The following is a 17,956-nucleotide window of genomic DNA, read 5'->3' as shown; positions in this document are numbered from 1 at the left end:
AGTAGTTTAAATATGTTCGCATTAAAAATCCAGTCAAGCAGAGATAAATTCTCCAAAACCTGACTCTTCACTTAAACCTTTAAATTATTGACTCTTTGCTGAATCATTTGCACCTCGAGTAAACTTAATGTCAGTAACAGTGGTAACGTTTGAGTCATTATTAATAATAGCTTGTGATTGGTGAAGAGAATAGAGACAGTCCAACATGAGAGACATCATCTTCACAACCACTATTACACCAAGATGGAAATCTGTTGATGAAGTGTGTGTCATTGTGTCTCTGCAGGTTGTGTGATTGTGGTGTCTCAGATGACGGCTGTGCCGCTCTGAGTTCAGCTCTGAGATCAAACCCCTCACACCTGAGACACCTGGATCTGACTAATAATAATCTGGGAGACTCAGGAGTGAAGCGTCTCTGTGCTGTACTGGAGAATCCTCACTGTAAACTGGAGACACTGGGGTAAGATCATCTCTCTGAGAGTCACATGACCTGCTCCTCAGTAAGACACATTCTCTGATAGTGAGACTGAAGCAGAGGTTTTAGGTTCATCATCAATGTCCTGAGGAGGAAGATTGTTTCTTTTCACTGCACACTGATGATTTGTCACAGAGTCTTTGGGTCAGATGGACGTATGTGAGAAGCTGGAGCACAAAACGGGATTTGATCCGACTGCAGTGTGTCTGAATTTTTTTTTTAATTAATTAAAATGAATAATCATCAGAGGGAAAAAAAAGGTTTCCAACTGAACATCTCAGATTTGCTTCATATTTTTGAATAAAGTCACTATTCCCAATAAATAGTGTGTAAAATTCCAGGCTTGTATCTGCATTAGTTTCTGAGATATCGAGGCTTTTAACGGCAGCGTGGCTCGAATTGTACTGTAAAAACAAGTGCAACAGAAAAACATTACAAAGATCCATTGATTTGTTGGCGGGGAATAAAATAAACACAACAAACCAACAAATAGAATTTTGGGTTTTTATCTGATAGATTTTATACAAGGCGTTTTAGATTTATGATACAAAATTGAATGAACTGAAAAGATTATACAGTGGTGCTCTCTACTTCTTAGAGTAGTCTTAGGACCAAATGAAATAAAGTTTACCTCTATTCTTGTGCACTATGTAGTACTGAAAACAATTCTCACCATATGTTTATACTTTACCAATAACAGTGCTGATACAAAATGAAAATCAGAGCACCATCCAAAACCAGGGTCTCCGCGGATCCTTAAAAAGTCTTATTTTTAATATGTGTTTTTTAAAGTCTTAAAAAGCATTATATTTCGCTATTTTTTGAGCTATGGTATTAAATTTCACATGGGAGGTATTAAATTTCATCCGGGTAGCCTACAGTAAATGAAAAAAAAAACATATGTCTGGATTTTTTTTTTCCGCGCTAACGTTATTTATTCAACCAGCGTCGTTTGTTATCAAGATGCTGAACAAGTAGCACAAGAGCCGTTGTGTGTCTAGCACTAGTTCTAATAGCGCAGGAACCACGCCACTGGGGGCAGTGTGTTCTTTTATCCATGTAGTAGACAGTGATGGGAATAACGGCGTTAGAAATAAACGGCGTTACTAACGGCGTTACTTTTTTTTAGTAACGAGTAATCTAACTAATTAATTTTACATCGTTATAACGCCGTTCCCATTACTTACAATAAAATACTATGCGTTACTTTATTAAAGCTGTTCTCATCTGGCACGCTGCTCGTTCAGCCTTGCTTTACTCTACTTTCGTGTGGGGCGGGGAGACGCGAGACAACGGCACAGTAAGCCAATCAGAGTAGATTTGGACAACATACGTAGGTAGGCCACGCCTACTGCACTACTGCGCGCTCTTTCAATCGGAAGACCCAGCGATGGCGAGCGGTCAGCCCAGCACTGCGCTTTCACACTGGAAATACAGCCAGGACTTTTCATTACTTGAAATAAAAGGCAAAAGTGTTTACGTGCAATGCACATTATGTCGAGGAACAAAGCGTTTGTCCTCGTCAGTGGCCAGTAATTAGTAACAATTTTAATAACTACAGAAATATATTACATTTGATAGATGTCTTATCTCACATTGTCCCACAAAAATATTAATATAGTGTAGATAACGTTACTAATTGGTTCTGTTAAGTGTCCATTTCAGTCATTAAACACATTTAACATTCACTTTTATTATGATTACACTAATTGAATTTGATTTTTTTTTTTTTTGAGGGGGAACAAAATGTAACGGAATAATTACTTTCTCTGGTAATTAGTTACTTTTATGACAAAGTAACTCCGTTACTAACTCAGTTACTTTTTGGGAAAAGTAACTATAACTAATTACTTTTTGAAAGTAACGTGCCCAACACTGGTAGTAGAACCATTGAGAGTAGAACAGACGAGGAAGAAGTGGTTGAACTTGAACATGAACGGAGATGGGGAAGTGTAAGTTTAGTAACAAATGGCTTGAGGAGCCAAAATACAAAAGTTGGCTAACAACAGCAACTTCAGAATATGAAGCGAGATGTAAGGTATGTCGGAAAGACATCAAGTTAACAACAATGGGCTGTAAAGCCCTTGACGCTCACTCGAAAGGGGAAAAGCATATGCGCTATGCTGCTAGTCGGGCAACAACAGTCCCCAGAGGCAGTTCGATCAGTAGTCAAACTTCCTTGCTTCCTCACTGTTTGTTCATGGCAGTACCCTACTATTAAAATATTGAGAAAGCAGTTAATGTTCTGTTTTGTTAACTGAAGATCAATTTGTTTCCTCACTGTTTGTTTACAGCAGTACCCTACTATTAAAATATCGAGAAGGCAGCTAATGTTCTGTTTTGTAAACTGAAGATGCACATTTTTTATAAAAAAAAAAATGCTTTGAACTTAACCTAGAGTGTGCTTTTTTTTTTACTGTACGTATTATTATTATTATTATTAATAATATCAACAGGCCTACCTACAGTTTATAATTTTCCACTCACCTTTGCCAGTGTCAATCACCTCAACTAGGCAGATGTTTCTTACCTTGACAGCTTTGATGTTATTTTTATTAGAAAATAAATAAATGGAATATCTGTGGTATTTCAAATTAAAACAAAGCATGAAGACTCGATTACTACTTTTGCAAACCACTAGTAAAGATAAACAAATATGTGCCAGGAATCAAGTGGGGATATAGTAGTGTGGATATAGTAGTGGGGATATAGTAGTGGGGATATAGTAGTGGGGATGGCTGTGCCAGGCTAGTAATCTCTACTACACAATGAGGCCTGCTGGTGGTCATATTTGTCTGAGTCATACAATTCTGTTATATAGCTGACCCGACCCCGGCCCCCGTCACAGTCAGGAACGACAATGTGGCCCCCAGAGAAAAAAGTTTGGTGACCCCTGCTGTACAGGATAAGCAGCTACAGATACTGTATGGATGTAAAACATGTATGTACTCGTATCCCATGTGTCAGTGATGATGTGCGCAGCAGAAAACTCAAATCCGAACAGCTCAAACTGTGAATTACTGTTACAGCATTTCAGTGTATTGTCGACTCAGAGTTTGTACTTTGGTCATTTATGAAAATGAAATGGTGCAGTGAAAGATTTGAGGACCTGTTTGATAATTTGTGTGAGTTTATTATGTATTATTTTATTTCCTTCAGGATCAGTTGTGATAGAATTAAAGGGAGAAGCGCTGAAGCTCTGGTCTCAGTGCTCAACTCAGAAACCTCCAGTCTGAGAGAACTGCGTCTGACTGTGAAGACACTGGATCTGACTGGGAATAAACTAGAAGACTCAGGAGTGAAGCGTCTCTGTGCTGTACTGGAGAATCCTCACTGTAAAGTGGAGACACTGGGGTAAGATCATCTCTCTGAGAGTCACAATAACTCACTAAAGCAGCAATTAATAGTTGTATACAGTGTTATCAATTAAAACTTTCTGTAAAAGTAAAACTTGCAGAACAAATAGTCATGAAATGATCATTTCTCCTCAGAATCACTTTTACTTTAAAGAAATAATTAAGTGTCTTTACAGTTAAATATGTGAGCATTAAAAATCCAGTCAAGCAGAGATAAATTCTACAAAACCTGACTCTTCACTTAAACCTTTAAATTATTGACTTTTTGCTGAATCATTTGCACCTCGAGTAAACTTCATGTCAGTAACAGTGGTAACGTTTGAGTCATTATTAATAATAGCTTGTGATTGGTGAAGAGAATAGAGACAGTCCAACATGAGAGACATCATCTTCACAACCACTATTACACCAAGATGAAAATCTGTTGATGAAGTGTGTGTCATTGTGTCTCTGCAGGTTGCGTGGTTGTGGTGCCTCAGATGAAGGCTGTGCTGCTCTGAGTTCAGCTCTGAGATCAAACCCCTCACACCTGAGACAACTGGATCTGACTAATAATAATCTGGGAGACTCAGGAGTGAAGCGTCTCTGTGCTGTACTGGAGAATCCTCACTGTAAACTGGAGACACTGGGGTAAGATCATCTCTCTGAGAGTCACATGACCTGCTCCTCAGTAACGCTACGTTCACACTGCAAGGCTTAATGCTCAATTCCGATTTTTTTGTGAAATCCGATTTTTTTGTGAGGTCGTTCACATTCAGGCATGTGAGCATGTGTCTGGCTTCTTTACACTCCTGGCTCCGTCTGTATGCCCTCTGCAGATTGAGACACAACAAGGGGTTGACCTTAGCATGTTTGGGGTCCTTGTTGTAAAACATTTCCACAGATGTCTGGCCTCTCGCCATCAACTCGTATTTAACAGTTTGAATTGCACTCCATCCGCATGTTTGCTGAGGAGTCGTCAAGGACGTCGCCCATAATGCTGAAACTGCCTTCAACCATTGGGCCATGAAAGCATGAAATAACGCCCTTAACAACAGAGGTCAAGAGGGGGTAACGTCCAGTGTTGTGAACCCTGGCCCACCACAGGTCCAACTTTTCATCACCACAGGCTAGTGGTCCAGGCAGGTTTTCATCAACTGTGTAGGCCCTTACTTCCATGTCGAAGTCGTCCAAGTCTTCCTCACATGTGATGTTGGTGACGAGGGACGGGAGTTGGTTGAGGTGGTGTTGGGTGGTGCTGTGCTGTCTCACAACAGGGTCCAGGGCTGACATGACCTTGAGAACAGGGTTGTTGATGGGCATCTTGGTGAGGATGGCAGTGCTGCAGCTGACAAAGGCCTCCTTGGCCGTCTCCAAGAACTGTAACACAGTCTTGTCCTTGCCATACCTTGATAGAAGTCCCCTTGTCTTCCGGCCAACAAACATGTCACTCAATGGCAAGTGGTTGACTGGATCAGAGACAATGAAGTTCACAAGCTTCTTTGGCGTCAGTCCCTTCAGAGCCTCTGGTTTGATGAAGTTGGACAGGAACCTGGTGGCCAGCTGGACCTGTTCATCGTGCAGCTTGTCAACCATGGTGTCCTTCGCCTGGAACATCACCACGTACCTCTTCAGCTGCCCCAGGACTGCTATGTACAACTGCAAATAAAGATATTAAAATGCAACAAAGTACTACCAACTAGCTTCATATTATTTAAGTTGTAATTGTAAGATCAATAAAAGTTGGGTTACAAATTAAATATTGTATTTTAAGGGCTTAGGCATAGAGAAACTTGTATGCAATAATGAGATATCCATATGGTTAATGAAATTGAACTTAGATATATATCCACAATAATAATTCATAAACATACACGAGTCACAAAGTCTGCAAACAACCATTTAACCTACCTGCATGATGAGACACGTCTTGGTCCTGCGGTAGAACAACTTCTCCAGGATGCGCTCCTTCCGCTCTCGCCCCTCGGCTGTCATGTTCTTCTTCAAAATTGGCTGGAGCAGGGCCTCCACTGCAGTCTTGTTCTCGCCGCTCACTCCATGCTTCTGGTAGATGTCATCTGCAATCTCCCTGTAGTTGACCGTCTCCGTTTTAGGCAAGAAAGGGAAGAAGAAGAGTGTGTATGCATCGAGAAGCCGCATAGTGTCCACACAAACATCATACACAGACAGCCATCTGTGGGGGATGTACCGCTCCGGAACAGTATACTTGACATTCCCCAGAATCGAGCAGATCATCTGTAATGCTTCTCTATGATCAACGGACCATTTGAAGTCAGAATGAAGGTCACTCATGAGTCCCTCAACGTGGTAGTCGAATGGCTGGCAGAATCTCTTAGCTGCGTTGTGGGCGTGGTGACACGCGTCTCCATCGATGTCAAGAATATGAGCTTTCTTCTTGAGGAGTTTCTCTAATCCCTTCTTGGACCCTCTCATAACGGCACAAGAGTCCATCAACACCGACATCAAATTTGTTCAAGGAATGTTGTGGGAGGTGAACAACATGTCAACAGCTTCAAACAGCATCTGACTGTCAACTTTCACTACTGAAATAGAGTCCAAATGGTGAACCACAACCTTCTGATCTTTATCTGAAAAGTAGCTTACAAGTACTGCCAGAACACGCTTATTATTTGAGCTGGTTGCTTCATCTATATTTAAGGAAAACTTGTAGGTTCTCAAATCCTTGAGAAGAGATTCCTTGTACGTGAGGGCTAGACCATGAGTCATCCTGTACGAGGCCGAAGTCCTGTCCATAGCCAACTGGTCCAGGGCCGACTTGTCAGAAAATAAAGCCTTGGCAAGGGATATCAGCTTTGGCACTTGGGAAAATGACATGGAATTCTCAGCTGCAAAGGACAGCATCATAGCTTCAGCATTGTGTACTCGATCCCTAACTGGTGTCAGTGCTTCGATAGATGGTTCAGGTTGCGCTTCCTTACTGCTGTTGTCCTGTCCCAAAGGATTCTGTCGTTTGAAGATATCAAACATCTTTTGCTGACCTTGGAAATAAAAAAAAAAAAATTAGTCGACAGCAAGCAATGAATTGGCTGGAAACTAAGTAAACAACAAACACATATATTTTGTATTACATAACATACATACAAAACAGCGATGTTCTCTATTGATGATAATAATTTGAGGACATACATTATTTGTCACTTTGGGTGGACAAATGTATTTTTTACAAGGACTTTAATATGCAAACATAATAACACGACTTGAGGTTTGGAACAAGTATTCATATAATACTGCTCTAATATTGTACTTTGTGGATTATGTGTATTTATCTGAAATACAATGAAGATATATAGAAAAAGTAACATTTTTCGCAACAAGAGAATTGTAAAAAAAAAAAAAGAGTATCTAATAAATATTTACAAAAACTGGAAACATTATCATATAAAGATCTATTTTGAATGGATGGCAAGGGTGTAACCATTGTGAACAAAATTATTAATAAATAAATGATACCAGTATATTAAATACACCCATCCCAAATAAGGTTTATTACAATACTAAATTGAAAGTTATTTTTATAACTACTTTTTGGCATCAAATTATATACATATATGACAGATTTAAATTACTGTTTACTACACACACTATTTCATCATAAATGAGTGTCGATATGGGAAAATATTTTCATTGTATTAAAGAAAAAAAATCTGTTACATTATCAGATGAAAGACATTGTTATTGTAAGTAAAACTGAAATATATTAAATTATAATGAGAAAAAGCACAACCATCACCAAATGTAAGTACCGGTAAGGGCCAATGTCAGAATTAAGAGTTTGAATAAAAAATCATTTGAATATTGATCATCACCCAGTGCAATCTGGTTTTGCAATTTTGTTTACAATTGGGAAATATTTTTATTTTTAATATGAAGCCGTGATATCACGATAAACAGATAATCGGTCATTGCGGATGTCAACAAATTTAAATTACAGAACGTTGAACACAATTGGGGAAGGTAGAAAAAGCTCCGTATATTTTTTCAGAGTGGAAGTTCATGATCAACTAAAAAATTTAAATAAATGTATATTTAATCAATAGACAAACTTTGTAATCACTGACATTGGCCCTTCTTAAAAATAAAATACAGTCCCATCACCATGTCCACCGATCACCAACATACCAAGTTCACACATTTCCAATACAAATATCCCTCATTATTATAAAATTAGGCGAGTTAGAAATAGGCCAGTGGCATGTGATAAATGGATTAGGAATTCAGATCCACACACGTAAAAATACTTACAAGATCAAGGTTCAATATGTCACTGCAATTAAATTAGTAGGTTGCATATATTCCTAAAATCTAGGTAATTCTCAAATTATACATCGTTACAGACTTGTACGTTTACATTTTTAATTACTGATATTAATTTTATAACCTAAGAGAAAAAAATTGCTTTTGGATTTCATGACACATAATACGAAAAATACGAGTAGGAATTGCAACAAAATATATTTAATTTTCTAAATAATCACGATAATATTAAATACGTACCTGGTAAAGCATAGTTGGTTTTCTGGATGTGGACAAGTTGTTTGTGTTTGGCTCCGGACACATGATCATCGAGAGCGACTGACCCACGCTTCCCATAGTTAATTTCCTTCCGACAAATCTTGCAAAGGGCAAATCCTGGCTTGTTTACTTTCTCAATCACAGTACGAAGTTGTGTTTTATCGATTATTTTCTCTAACCAGGCCCATCGCCATGGATTTTTCACCCCCTTATCAATTTTCGTGACATCGGACTTCCACTCGACTTGCGCCATGTTTTCATGTTGATGATGGCAAACTCCTCGCACCGCGTGCTTCGATAATGAAGACACATTCTCTGATAGTGAGACTGAAGCAGAGGTTTTAGGTTCATCATCAATGTCCTGAGGAGGAAGATTGTTTCTTTTCACTGCACACGGATGATTTGTCATAGGGTCTTTGGGTCAGATGGACGTATGTGAGAAGCTGCAGCACAAAACGGGACTTGATCCGACTGCAGTGTGTCTGAATTTTAATTAAAATGAATAATCAGAGGGGAAAAAAAAGGTTTCCAACTGACCATCTCAGATTTGCTTCATATTTTTGAATGAAGTCACTATTCCCAATAAATAGTGTGTAAAATTCCAGGCTTGTATCTGCATTAGTTTCTGAGATATCGAGGCTTTTAACAGGCAGCGTGGCTCGAATTGTACTGTAAAAACAAGTGCAACAGAAAAACATTACAAAGTTCCATTGGTTTGTTGGCGGGGAATAAAATAAACACAACAAACCAACAAATAGAATTTGGGGGTTTTATCTGATAGATTTTATACAAGGCTTTTTAGATTTATGATACAAAATTGAATGAACTGAAAAGATTATACAGTGGTGCTCTCTACTTCTTAGAGTAGTCTTAGGACCAAATGAAATAAAGTTTACCTCTATTCTTGCGCACTATGTAGTACTGAAAACAATTCTCACCATACCAATAACATTGCTGATTGTAGGTGGAATTGGGATTAATTAAATTATAAATTATGTAATTGATAATTGAATTAATCAATTTATAATTAAAGCTCAGTCTCAAAATTTTAAATTATTAATCTTAATATTCACCGTGGATGGTTACATTCAAGATTAATGGTAGCTCTGCATTAGATGGGAAACCCAGTTGTATACAAAAGCTAAATTTGAAGGAAAAAGGAGTTCTAAATAGTTGACCTTGTGAATAAACAACAGGAACAAGTAAAATGTAATTAAATTTGATTAGCTTTTATTTGTCTACTACTCACTAATAAGAATCTCACAAAATACATTCAATGTCGGGCAAAGGTAATAACAAGGCACAACAATGGAACAATTACACCTGGGCCATAGGTTTGGGGCAGGAGAGAGGGGGAGAGAGAGAGAAAGAGAGAGATAGGAAAAGAGAATCCCTTGTGTGTGCGTGTGTGTGTGTGTGCGTGTCTAGGGAAAGCCGATGTGTGTGTAGGTGTGTGTGTGCGTGTATCTGTGGGCAGATGCTAACGACTAGCCACTCTAGCAATGCTTAAGCAAAATGGCGGTCAATGCCTAGATGTCGTAAACTAGGTGACGTATCACAGGTAGCTCAATGAGGGAGGTACCAAAATGGCGTCGGGGAATATGGCGCCTGCAGGCCTAGTCGAGAACACAAGCCTACCAGCTCGCGTATCACCCTGAGGTAGCTAGCAATGAGTTGCTAATGAGAATCTGGCCACGTTACAGCTGGATCCAAACACTGTGCTTAACAATTTCCAACAGACTATCTAGGCAAAGAACTCAACGCGAGGGAGAGATAGAGAGAGGGGATGAGTAATAGGTGTTGGATGGAGAGGACTAGGCCTTGTAGCGGTCCAGCCTCGGGGATTAAAATAACAAACTTGTCGCTGCGCTGCTAATCAGATAGGGAAGCTAGCAATGGAGTTAAGGAAAGACATAAACATGCAAGATACCCTGTTCAAAGAAAATACAAGAAAATACAGATACAAGTTCAAAGAAAAACAGAACCAAAACAAACAATAAAAAAAAAACCTTCCGTGTCTGAGCGGGTATGCTAAACAGCTCAAAGCTTAAAACATGACCCTAACAACCATCTGAATAAGCTACAAATTACTAAAATTTGCCCAAGACTAAACAACGAGGAGAGGACGCTGGCGCTGTCTGTTCGCCGCTTCTCCTATCTCTGAGTTAAACGGCTTCATGCGCTTATAGTTTAACAGAACATACTAACGTTGAGTCTGTTAAATACATTTTTACTGTTCGTGTTACTGACCAGTCGGACCTGTTGGATAGTGAGGTTGCTGTTATTGAGTCCTGGCTGCTCAACGTTAACGTCAAGTTACCTGCTGCTGCTTGCACAACATCGTGAAGGGACTCCTGGGATCTGCGTCGCCGTGGCGGCTGGAATGTCTCCTCTCTGGTCCTGGCCTGGGTTTCAGGCCTTTGCTCGCCCCTGCCCGTGAGAAGTGCATCTGGCAAGACTTGTAACCCATTGCCATCGCCGCCACATAGCCGGAGGACTGTGTAGCCTTTCGGTTAGCTAGGCGGCTAAAAACAACTTGCAGTGCACCGTCTGCCACGCCGCCGTTGCTACTATGCTGAGTTATTCCTTCGAGCAGTTGGTGAATCTCAGAAGTTTTTCTACTCCATCATGCTTATCTGTGATAAAAGAACTTGGTCTTCTTCGCCGCCCGCGTTATATCCACAGAAGTTCCCGTAGAAAGTTCCTCTACTCACAGACAAACTCTGCTGTCCCGGCTCTCTGGTCAGCCACGTGAACTGTCGCTCCTCAGACACGTCATCAGAACGCTCTCTCCTACTGGACAAGTAGTGTAGGCGTTGCCATGGCAACACCTCTCCGGGACACAGATCAAAAATGTGGAGTGGATTTCAGTCTACTACGGCCACTACAAAGACTTGCTGTCCCATCTAGCATTAAAATTGAACTTTTAAATGCCCAATCAATAACAAACAAATCTTGCCTCATCTACGACCACATACTGGAAAATTGTCTTGATTTGATGTGCATTACTGAGACCTGGCACCAACCTGACAATTTTTTCATTTTAAATGAGAGCTGTCCCTTGGGATATAGCTACCTCCAGAAAGCCCGTAGCTCAGGGCGCGGTGGTGGCCTGTCAGTCTTCCATCGCAGTGATCTGGAGTTATCCCTACAACCACTACCTGTACTTACCTCATTTGAATGTCTTGCTTTTAAATGTAAGCCCCCTTCCCCTGTGCTGTTCCTCCTTGTCTACAGACCACCCAAACCTAACCCCTCCTTCATCCCCGAGATGTCCAGTCTCCTCACTACTTTTTGCACCTCTGCTGCTGATGTTGTCATCCTTGGTGACATGAACATTCATGTTGACACTCCCTCCTGTCGTTTTGCTGCTGAATTTCTGCAATTACTGGACTGCTTCAATTTAAAGCAACTCGTTGATGTCCCCACGCACAGCAGGGGGCACACCTTGGACCTGGTCATCACAAACTCTGCCCCTCTCGACAATCTGCAGGTGTATGACCTAGGCATCTCTGATCACAAAGTTATTTCTTTGGATTTGCAGTCCTCATCTGGTTTTTTAAATCCCAAACGAAATATCCGCTTCAGAAACCTCAAAAACATTAATCACGAACACTTGGCAGCAGACTTTCAGCACCTCTCCTCACATTTTTCATTCGTTGACGAAGCAGTTGACTACTATAACAGCCACCTGAGCAACCTGCTGGACCAGCATGCCCCCGTCAAAACCAGAACAGTTACCTTCTCATGCTCAGCTCCTTGGTTTACGGACGAGCTTCGGAAAATGAAGGCAGCAGGGCGCGTCCTTGAGCGGTGCTGCAAGGCCTCTGGCCTCACTGTACACAAGCAGGAATATCGGAAGCACAAACAGCAATATTCAACTTCTCTCAAAGAGGCAAGGTCATTTTTTTACTCCGATGTCATCAGAAATAGCCCTGGAAACTCAAAACAGCTATTCTCCACAACCACCTTCTCAAGCCTAAATCTTCACCATCTACCGGTGCAACAGAAGAACAGTGCAATCTCCTCATGGACTTTTTCACCTCCAAAATTGCACGCATCCGTTCTTCCCTTCCTGGTCCCTTTACAGATACTACACCCCTAATATGTGCCATTACCCAACCCCTCCATTGCTTTCCCCTGGTCACGTCAGAAGAAGTGCAGCACATCATCATGAAGATGAAACCCTCCACCTGTGCTCTGGACCCTCTCCCATCCTCCCTGGTAAAAACCCATAGCACTGCCCTCATGCCACTGATTACTTCTGTTATCAATCACTCTCTCCAAGCTGGTTTCGTCCCTTCCGCTTTAAAAAGAGCCATTATCAAACCACTCCTTAAAAAGCCCACTCTTGACCCAGAGGTCCTTTCAAATTATAGGCCTATTTCCAATCTCCCCTTCATATCTAAAGTGCTTGAGAAAGCAGTGGCCACCTATCTTCAAAACCATCTAAAACTTAACAACCTCTACGAAAAATTCCAATCCGGCTTTCGCTCCGCCCACAGCACAGAAACTGCCCTTGTAAGAGTCACAAATGATCTCCTGATGTCATCTGACGTTGGTTCTCCATCTCTCCTCGTCCTCCTGGACCTATCCGCCACATTTGACACAGTTGATCACAACATCCTACTAAACAGACTCAACCTTACCATCGGAATCTCTGGCACTGTGCTCAGTTGGTTTCAGTCATACCTCACTAACCGGACAGAGTACATCTCCATGGGCCACTCCACCTCAAACCCTCACACAGTCACCTGTGGTGTTCCCCAAGGGTCAGTCCTGGGCCCTATTCTCTTCATTCTTTACCTTATTCCCCTTGGTCAGGTCATCAGTCATCATGGTTTTTCATTCCACTGCTACGCTGATGACATACAGCTCTATGTCGATGTCAAACATGCAACTCCACCCTCCTCATCACAACTAGCCCCGTCCCAACTCACCATCTGTCTGGAGGAGATTAAGGCATGGATGGGGCAAAATTTTCTCCAACTCAATAGCGCCAAAACTGAAGCCATCCTGGTTGGCACTCCTCACCAGATTCAATCATCACCTATACTCAGCATTGACTTCTCTGGCTCCAACATTCCCCTCTCATCTGTAGTCACCAATCTTGGTGTGAAAATGGACCCCCAACTTACCTTTGAATCCCACATAAACCACCTCTGTAAGACCTCCTTCTACCACCTCAGAAATATCTCCAAACTCCGCCCCATTCTCTCCTTCTCAGATGCTGAAAAGCTAGTTCATGCCTTTATCTCTTCCAGACTGGACTACTGTAATGCACTTCTCATTGGGATCCCTAGCAAGAGCCTGCAGAGGTTGCAATACATCCAAAACTCTGCAGCCAGGATCCTGATGAGAGTGCGCAAATACGAGCACATCACCCCTATCCTCCATTCACTTCATTGGCTTCCTGTCTCTGCCCGCATCCAATACAAAGTTTCCCTCCTCACACACCAATGTATCCATGGACATGCCCCCCCCACCTCAAAGAACTTCTTCTCCCACATAGCGCACCACGCTCCCTCCGCTCCACTCACTCAAACTCTCTCCAGATCCCTAGAACCAGGCTGAGGACAATGGGAGACAGGGCCTTCTGCACTGCTGCACCTAGGCTGTGGAATGCCCTCCCTGACACCCTGAGGGCACCACAGTCCACTGACTGTTTTAAAAGACATTTAAAGACATTTCTTTTTAATAAAACTTTTAGTCTCACTTTTTAGTAGCTTCTCTTTTTAGTAGTTTCTCTTTTTAGTAGTTTCTCTTCTTAGATTCTAATTTCTCTTTTTAACCTGTAGCCCTTTGAGATCTTTGGATGTAAAGGGCAATATAAATAAAATGTATTATTATTATTATTATTATTAAGTGCCTACTCAATGCGATGGAAGTTCGTTCTCCGATGTCCGCGATGAGGGTCCGAGGAGAGGAGGTTAGCGGCGAGTTGCGTCCAACCGCGGCTAAACGAAGCAGGGAGATGGAGGCCTAGCTGGTCCACGGTGCTTCGGGAGAAACCTCCGGTGATGCGTCGACGAGAAAAAGGCTGAGAGGAGCGAAGCTGTCTGCAAATGCCTCTTAGCGTGGAAAACTACTTAACTGTAGTTAAACTTTGCAAAGGTTTAGAATCAAAACCACTAGATCACTGAAACCTAGCGGGTCGTTCAAAAGTTCGGCCGAAACTAATTTGAACAGGCTGTTCTCAGACAATAGCGGTTAGTCTAAACACTGTAGCGAGCGTGCCTACAGTCCTTCCGACCATTCCAGTAGTCAGAACATGAGAGGGTGAATCGAGGCGCTCTCGATACAGTTAAAGCACTTTACGTCACATCCGGGTGGAGCGCGCAAGGAATTGTGGGATCGTTATGGGGCGCTGGCAAGTTACCAACACTGATACAAAATGAAAATCAGAACACCATCCAAAACAAGTGCAGGAGGTTAACATCGAAAAGACCAAAAAAAACCCAAAAAACAAAATCTATACTCCGGCGAGTTCCCTGCCAAAAGCAGTTAAGATTTCAAAAACAAAAATAATAATAATACCATGTGAGTTTAAATTATACACGCAAAACGGTAGTGGTGATACTAAAATAACAAACAAATCACAAAGACCATATTAATACACCACATACAATCCCACCTTTCCCTTGTCTAGTTGTAATCTCATGTTCACCACTGAGAGTAATACTGCACAGGCTATTGCATGGCATGCACGTTCTCTACACCTCAATACTTTAGTCTAAAAAAAATAAAGACACGCTATTACAATGACAAATACATGTCAAAAACTGAGTGTGGGTATGACAAGTTAATAGCCAGTAGGCATATGAAAACAAAAACTGCAAATGAGCTTTACCCTGACTGCATGTACACTCGGCTAGTTAATTGAGCACATGTTGGTAAATCATTCGCCATCCATACACATCCTTCGAAAGAAAATTCTGATTTACGCTTCTGTCATCATTAAAGACATAAAACACACTACTGCACCATTTCTTTAGGCAAATACGTCGACTTAGAAGGAAAATTAGAGTGCATCTGCCTCCATTCCAACAGCGGTGTCTTGGTCAGGTTTCGCGGCTTCGTTTGTCTCTGTCCACTCCTATAACTTATCTCTCCTTACTACAAAATTACATCATTGTAGTTCTACGTCTCTTAAAGGAGACATCAACCATTAAGACTAGCACAGGACATTATGTATAGAAACATGCCAATATCTTGACCCGGTTACACATTATTATTTTTAACTTTTCTTTCTGGTTGCATGAAATTTTTAGGGATAGTGTGGAATGTCGAGCTTCAAAGTTATTATTTTTTTCAACTTCATCCCAGGACCTGGGCGGCACGGTGGTGTAGTGGTTAGCGCTGTCGCCTCACAGCAAGAAGGTCCGGGTTCGAGCCCCGTGGCCGGCGAGGGCCTTTCTGTGTGGAGTTTGCATGTTCTCCCCGTGTCCGCGTGGGTTTCCTCCGGGTGCTCCGGTTTCCCCCACAGTCCAAAGACATGCAGGTTAGGTTAACTGGTGACTCTAAATTGACCGTAGGTGTGAATGGTTGTCTGTGTCTATGTGTCAGCCCTGTGATGACCTGGCGACTTGTCCAGGGTGTACCCCGCCTTTCGCCCGTAGTCAGCTGGGATAGGCTCCAGCTTGCCTGCAACCCTGTTGGACAGGATAAAGTGGCTAGAGATAATGAGATGAGATGAGATCCCAGGACCCCCCTAAATCCAGCCCTGACGTGGATATAGATAATTACTGTGGGTTTTTTTTTAAACTGTTATTGTTGTTGTCCTTCACAGTTTATTGTTGATGAAATTAAATAATGAAGATGAGCTCAAAGTGCAGTCCTTCAGCTTTATTTTTAGGAAACTTGCAACCAGATTGGGTGACTGGTGTTGAAATTACAGCACTGTTTATATGTGCTCCCTCTTTTTTGAGGGATAAAAAGTAATGAGACAAACGAACATCATCATAAATTACACTGACATTTTTATCCCTCCGACACTGAGGGGTGAAACCGGTATGTTTTCGGGTTTTGTGTCTATTTTTCCTGCAATTTTTGTTTGCATGCTGTCTCAAGAACGAGTGGCTGAATGTTTGTAGGATTTATTTGGAATAATCATTGTTTACTTCTCTGATTCTACAATAATATAAATCTATAGTGTTCTATACATGCACTCTGTAGACTCTGGAGAAACAAGTTTATTGCCCCTGTGTAGTGCACTATAAGTCTAGTAGAGAACCATCTGAGATTCAGTCTCTCTCTCTCTCTGATTAAAGTTCATGGTCTCTCTGCTGTTCTCTGTTCAGCTTCAGCTGCTGATGGTTTAATATCACACACAACAGAGGAGAGAAACTAAATATAACATTCAGTATTATCATTATTAATTACACTGTTAATGAGAATAAACAGGTGATATTAAATCCTCATGACATTCTGAACAATAAAATTAACTTTACACTCATCTTTAAAGTAAGAATTACACCAAGATGAAAATCTGTTGATGAAGTGTGTGTCATTGATGAAAATGATGAAAATCTGTTGATGAAGTGTGTGTCATTGTGTCTCTGCAGGTTGTGGGGTTGTGGTGTCTCAGATGAAGGCTGTGCCGCTCTGAGTTCAGCTCTGAGATCAAACCCCTCACACCTGAGACAACTGGATCTGACTCATAATAATCTGGGAGACTCAGGAGTGAAGCGTCTCTGTGCTGTACTGGAGAATCCTCACTGTAAACTGGAGACACTGGGGTAAGATCATCTCTCTGAGAGTCACATGACCTGTTCCTCAGTAAGACACATTCTCTAATAGTGAGACTGAAGCAGAGGTTTTAGGTTCATCATCAATGTCCTGAGGAGGAAGATTGTTTCTTTTCACTGCACACTGATGATTTGTCACAGTCTTTGGGTCAGATGGACGTATGTGAGAAGCTGCAGCACAAAACGGGACTTGATCCGACTGCAATGTGTCTGAAATCACTGTGAAATTCACTACAACACTGTAACTAATCACACAAACTGCACCTGAGACACAAACTAACTGCCCTCTGTGTGAGCTGCAGGGTTTAAAACAGCAGTGACATGGTGGAAACGATCTCAGGAACATACAGGGGGAATTTGTGGGTAATTCTATGGATCTGTGATGCCTGCTGGAAGAGAAGATCAGGGAGGATTGGGAATTGAGCAGCAGTCGTTTGTTTTCACCTGATGCCAAAACTTTTAGCGTCATAGCAACCATCACAAAGATGCGAACCAAAAAACCCAGAAACTCCTCCTTACCCGGGCAACAACGATAGAGGATTTATCTTGTAGTGTCCTGATCCCCAGATCTTTAACCCAGACACATATAAAAAGTTGTTCTCCTCCATGTTCTCCCAGGTTTTAATCTGTGTGTCCGTGTAGAACGATGTCTGCAGCACCAGGTAGTTTGAGACGTCAGGGAACTCAACGGATGGATAATTTTCCACCTCATAATGAATGAATAACTTTATTTAAACACAATAATTTGATCAGTAGAGCAATTTGTACAGATACAAATAATTACAAATACAAAAAACTAAAATAGACACAATCTTTAAAAAAAAGCTGAAAATCTGTTGATTATC

At 41.4% G+C, this 17,956-nt stretch overlaps 1 protein-coding gene across 1 annotated transcript in view; it reads left to right on the top strand.

Annotated features, from left to right (window-relative positions):
* Positions 1-17,956, top strand: part of LOC132870700 (NACHT, LRR and PYD domains-containing protein 12-like) — a 108,982-nt gene that overhangs the window by 65,720 nt on the left and 25,306 nt on the right. Inside the window, exons 12-15 of the mRNA XM_060904500.1 lie at positions 287-460; positions 3,641-3,829; positions 4,288-4,461; positions 16,929-17,102. Of these exons, the coding sequence (XP_060760483.1) occupies positions 287-460; positions 3,641-3,829; positions 4,288-4,461; positions 16,929-17,102 (711 nt within the window). The remainder of the gene's footprint in view (positions 1-286; positions 461-3,640; positions 3,830-4,287; positions 4,462-16,928; positions 17,103-17,956) is intronic.

The sequence above is a fragment of the Neoarius graeffei genome, chromosome 22, assembly GCF_027579695.1.
Source record: "Neoarius graeffei isolate fNeoGra1 chromosome 22, fNeoGra1.pri, whole genome shotgun sequence".
Taxonomy (NCBI): domain Eukaryota; kingdom Metazoa; phylum Chordata; class Actinopteri; order Siluriformes; family Ariidae; genus Neoarius; species Neoarius graeffei.
Note: the sequence above shows the minus strand (reverse complement) of the source record. Positions and strands in the feature narration are given on the sequence as shown.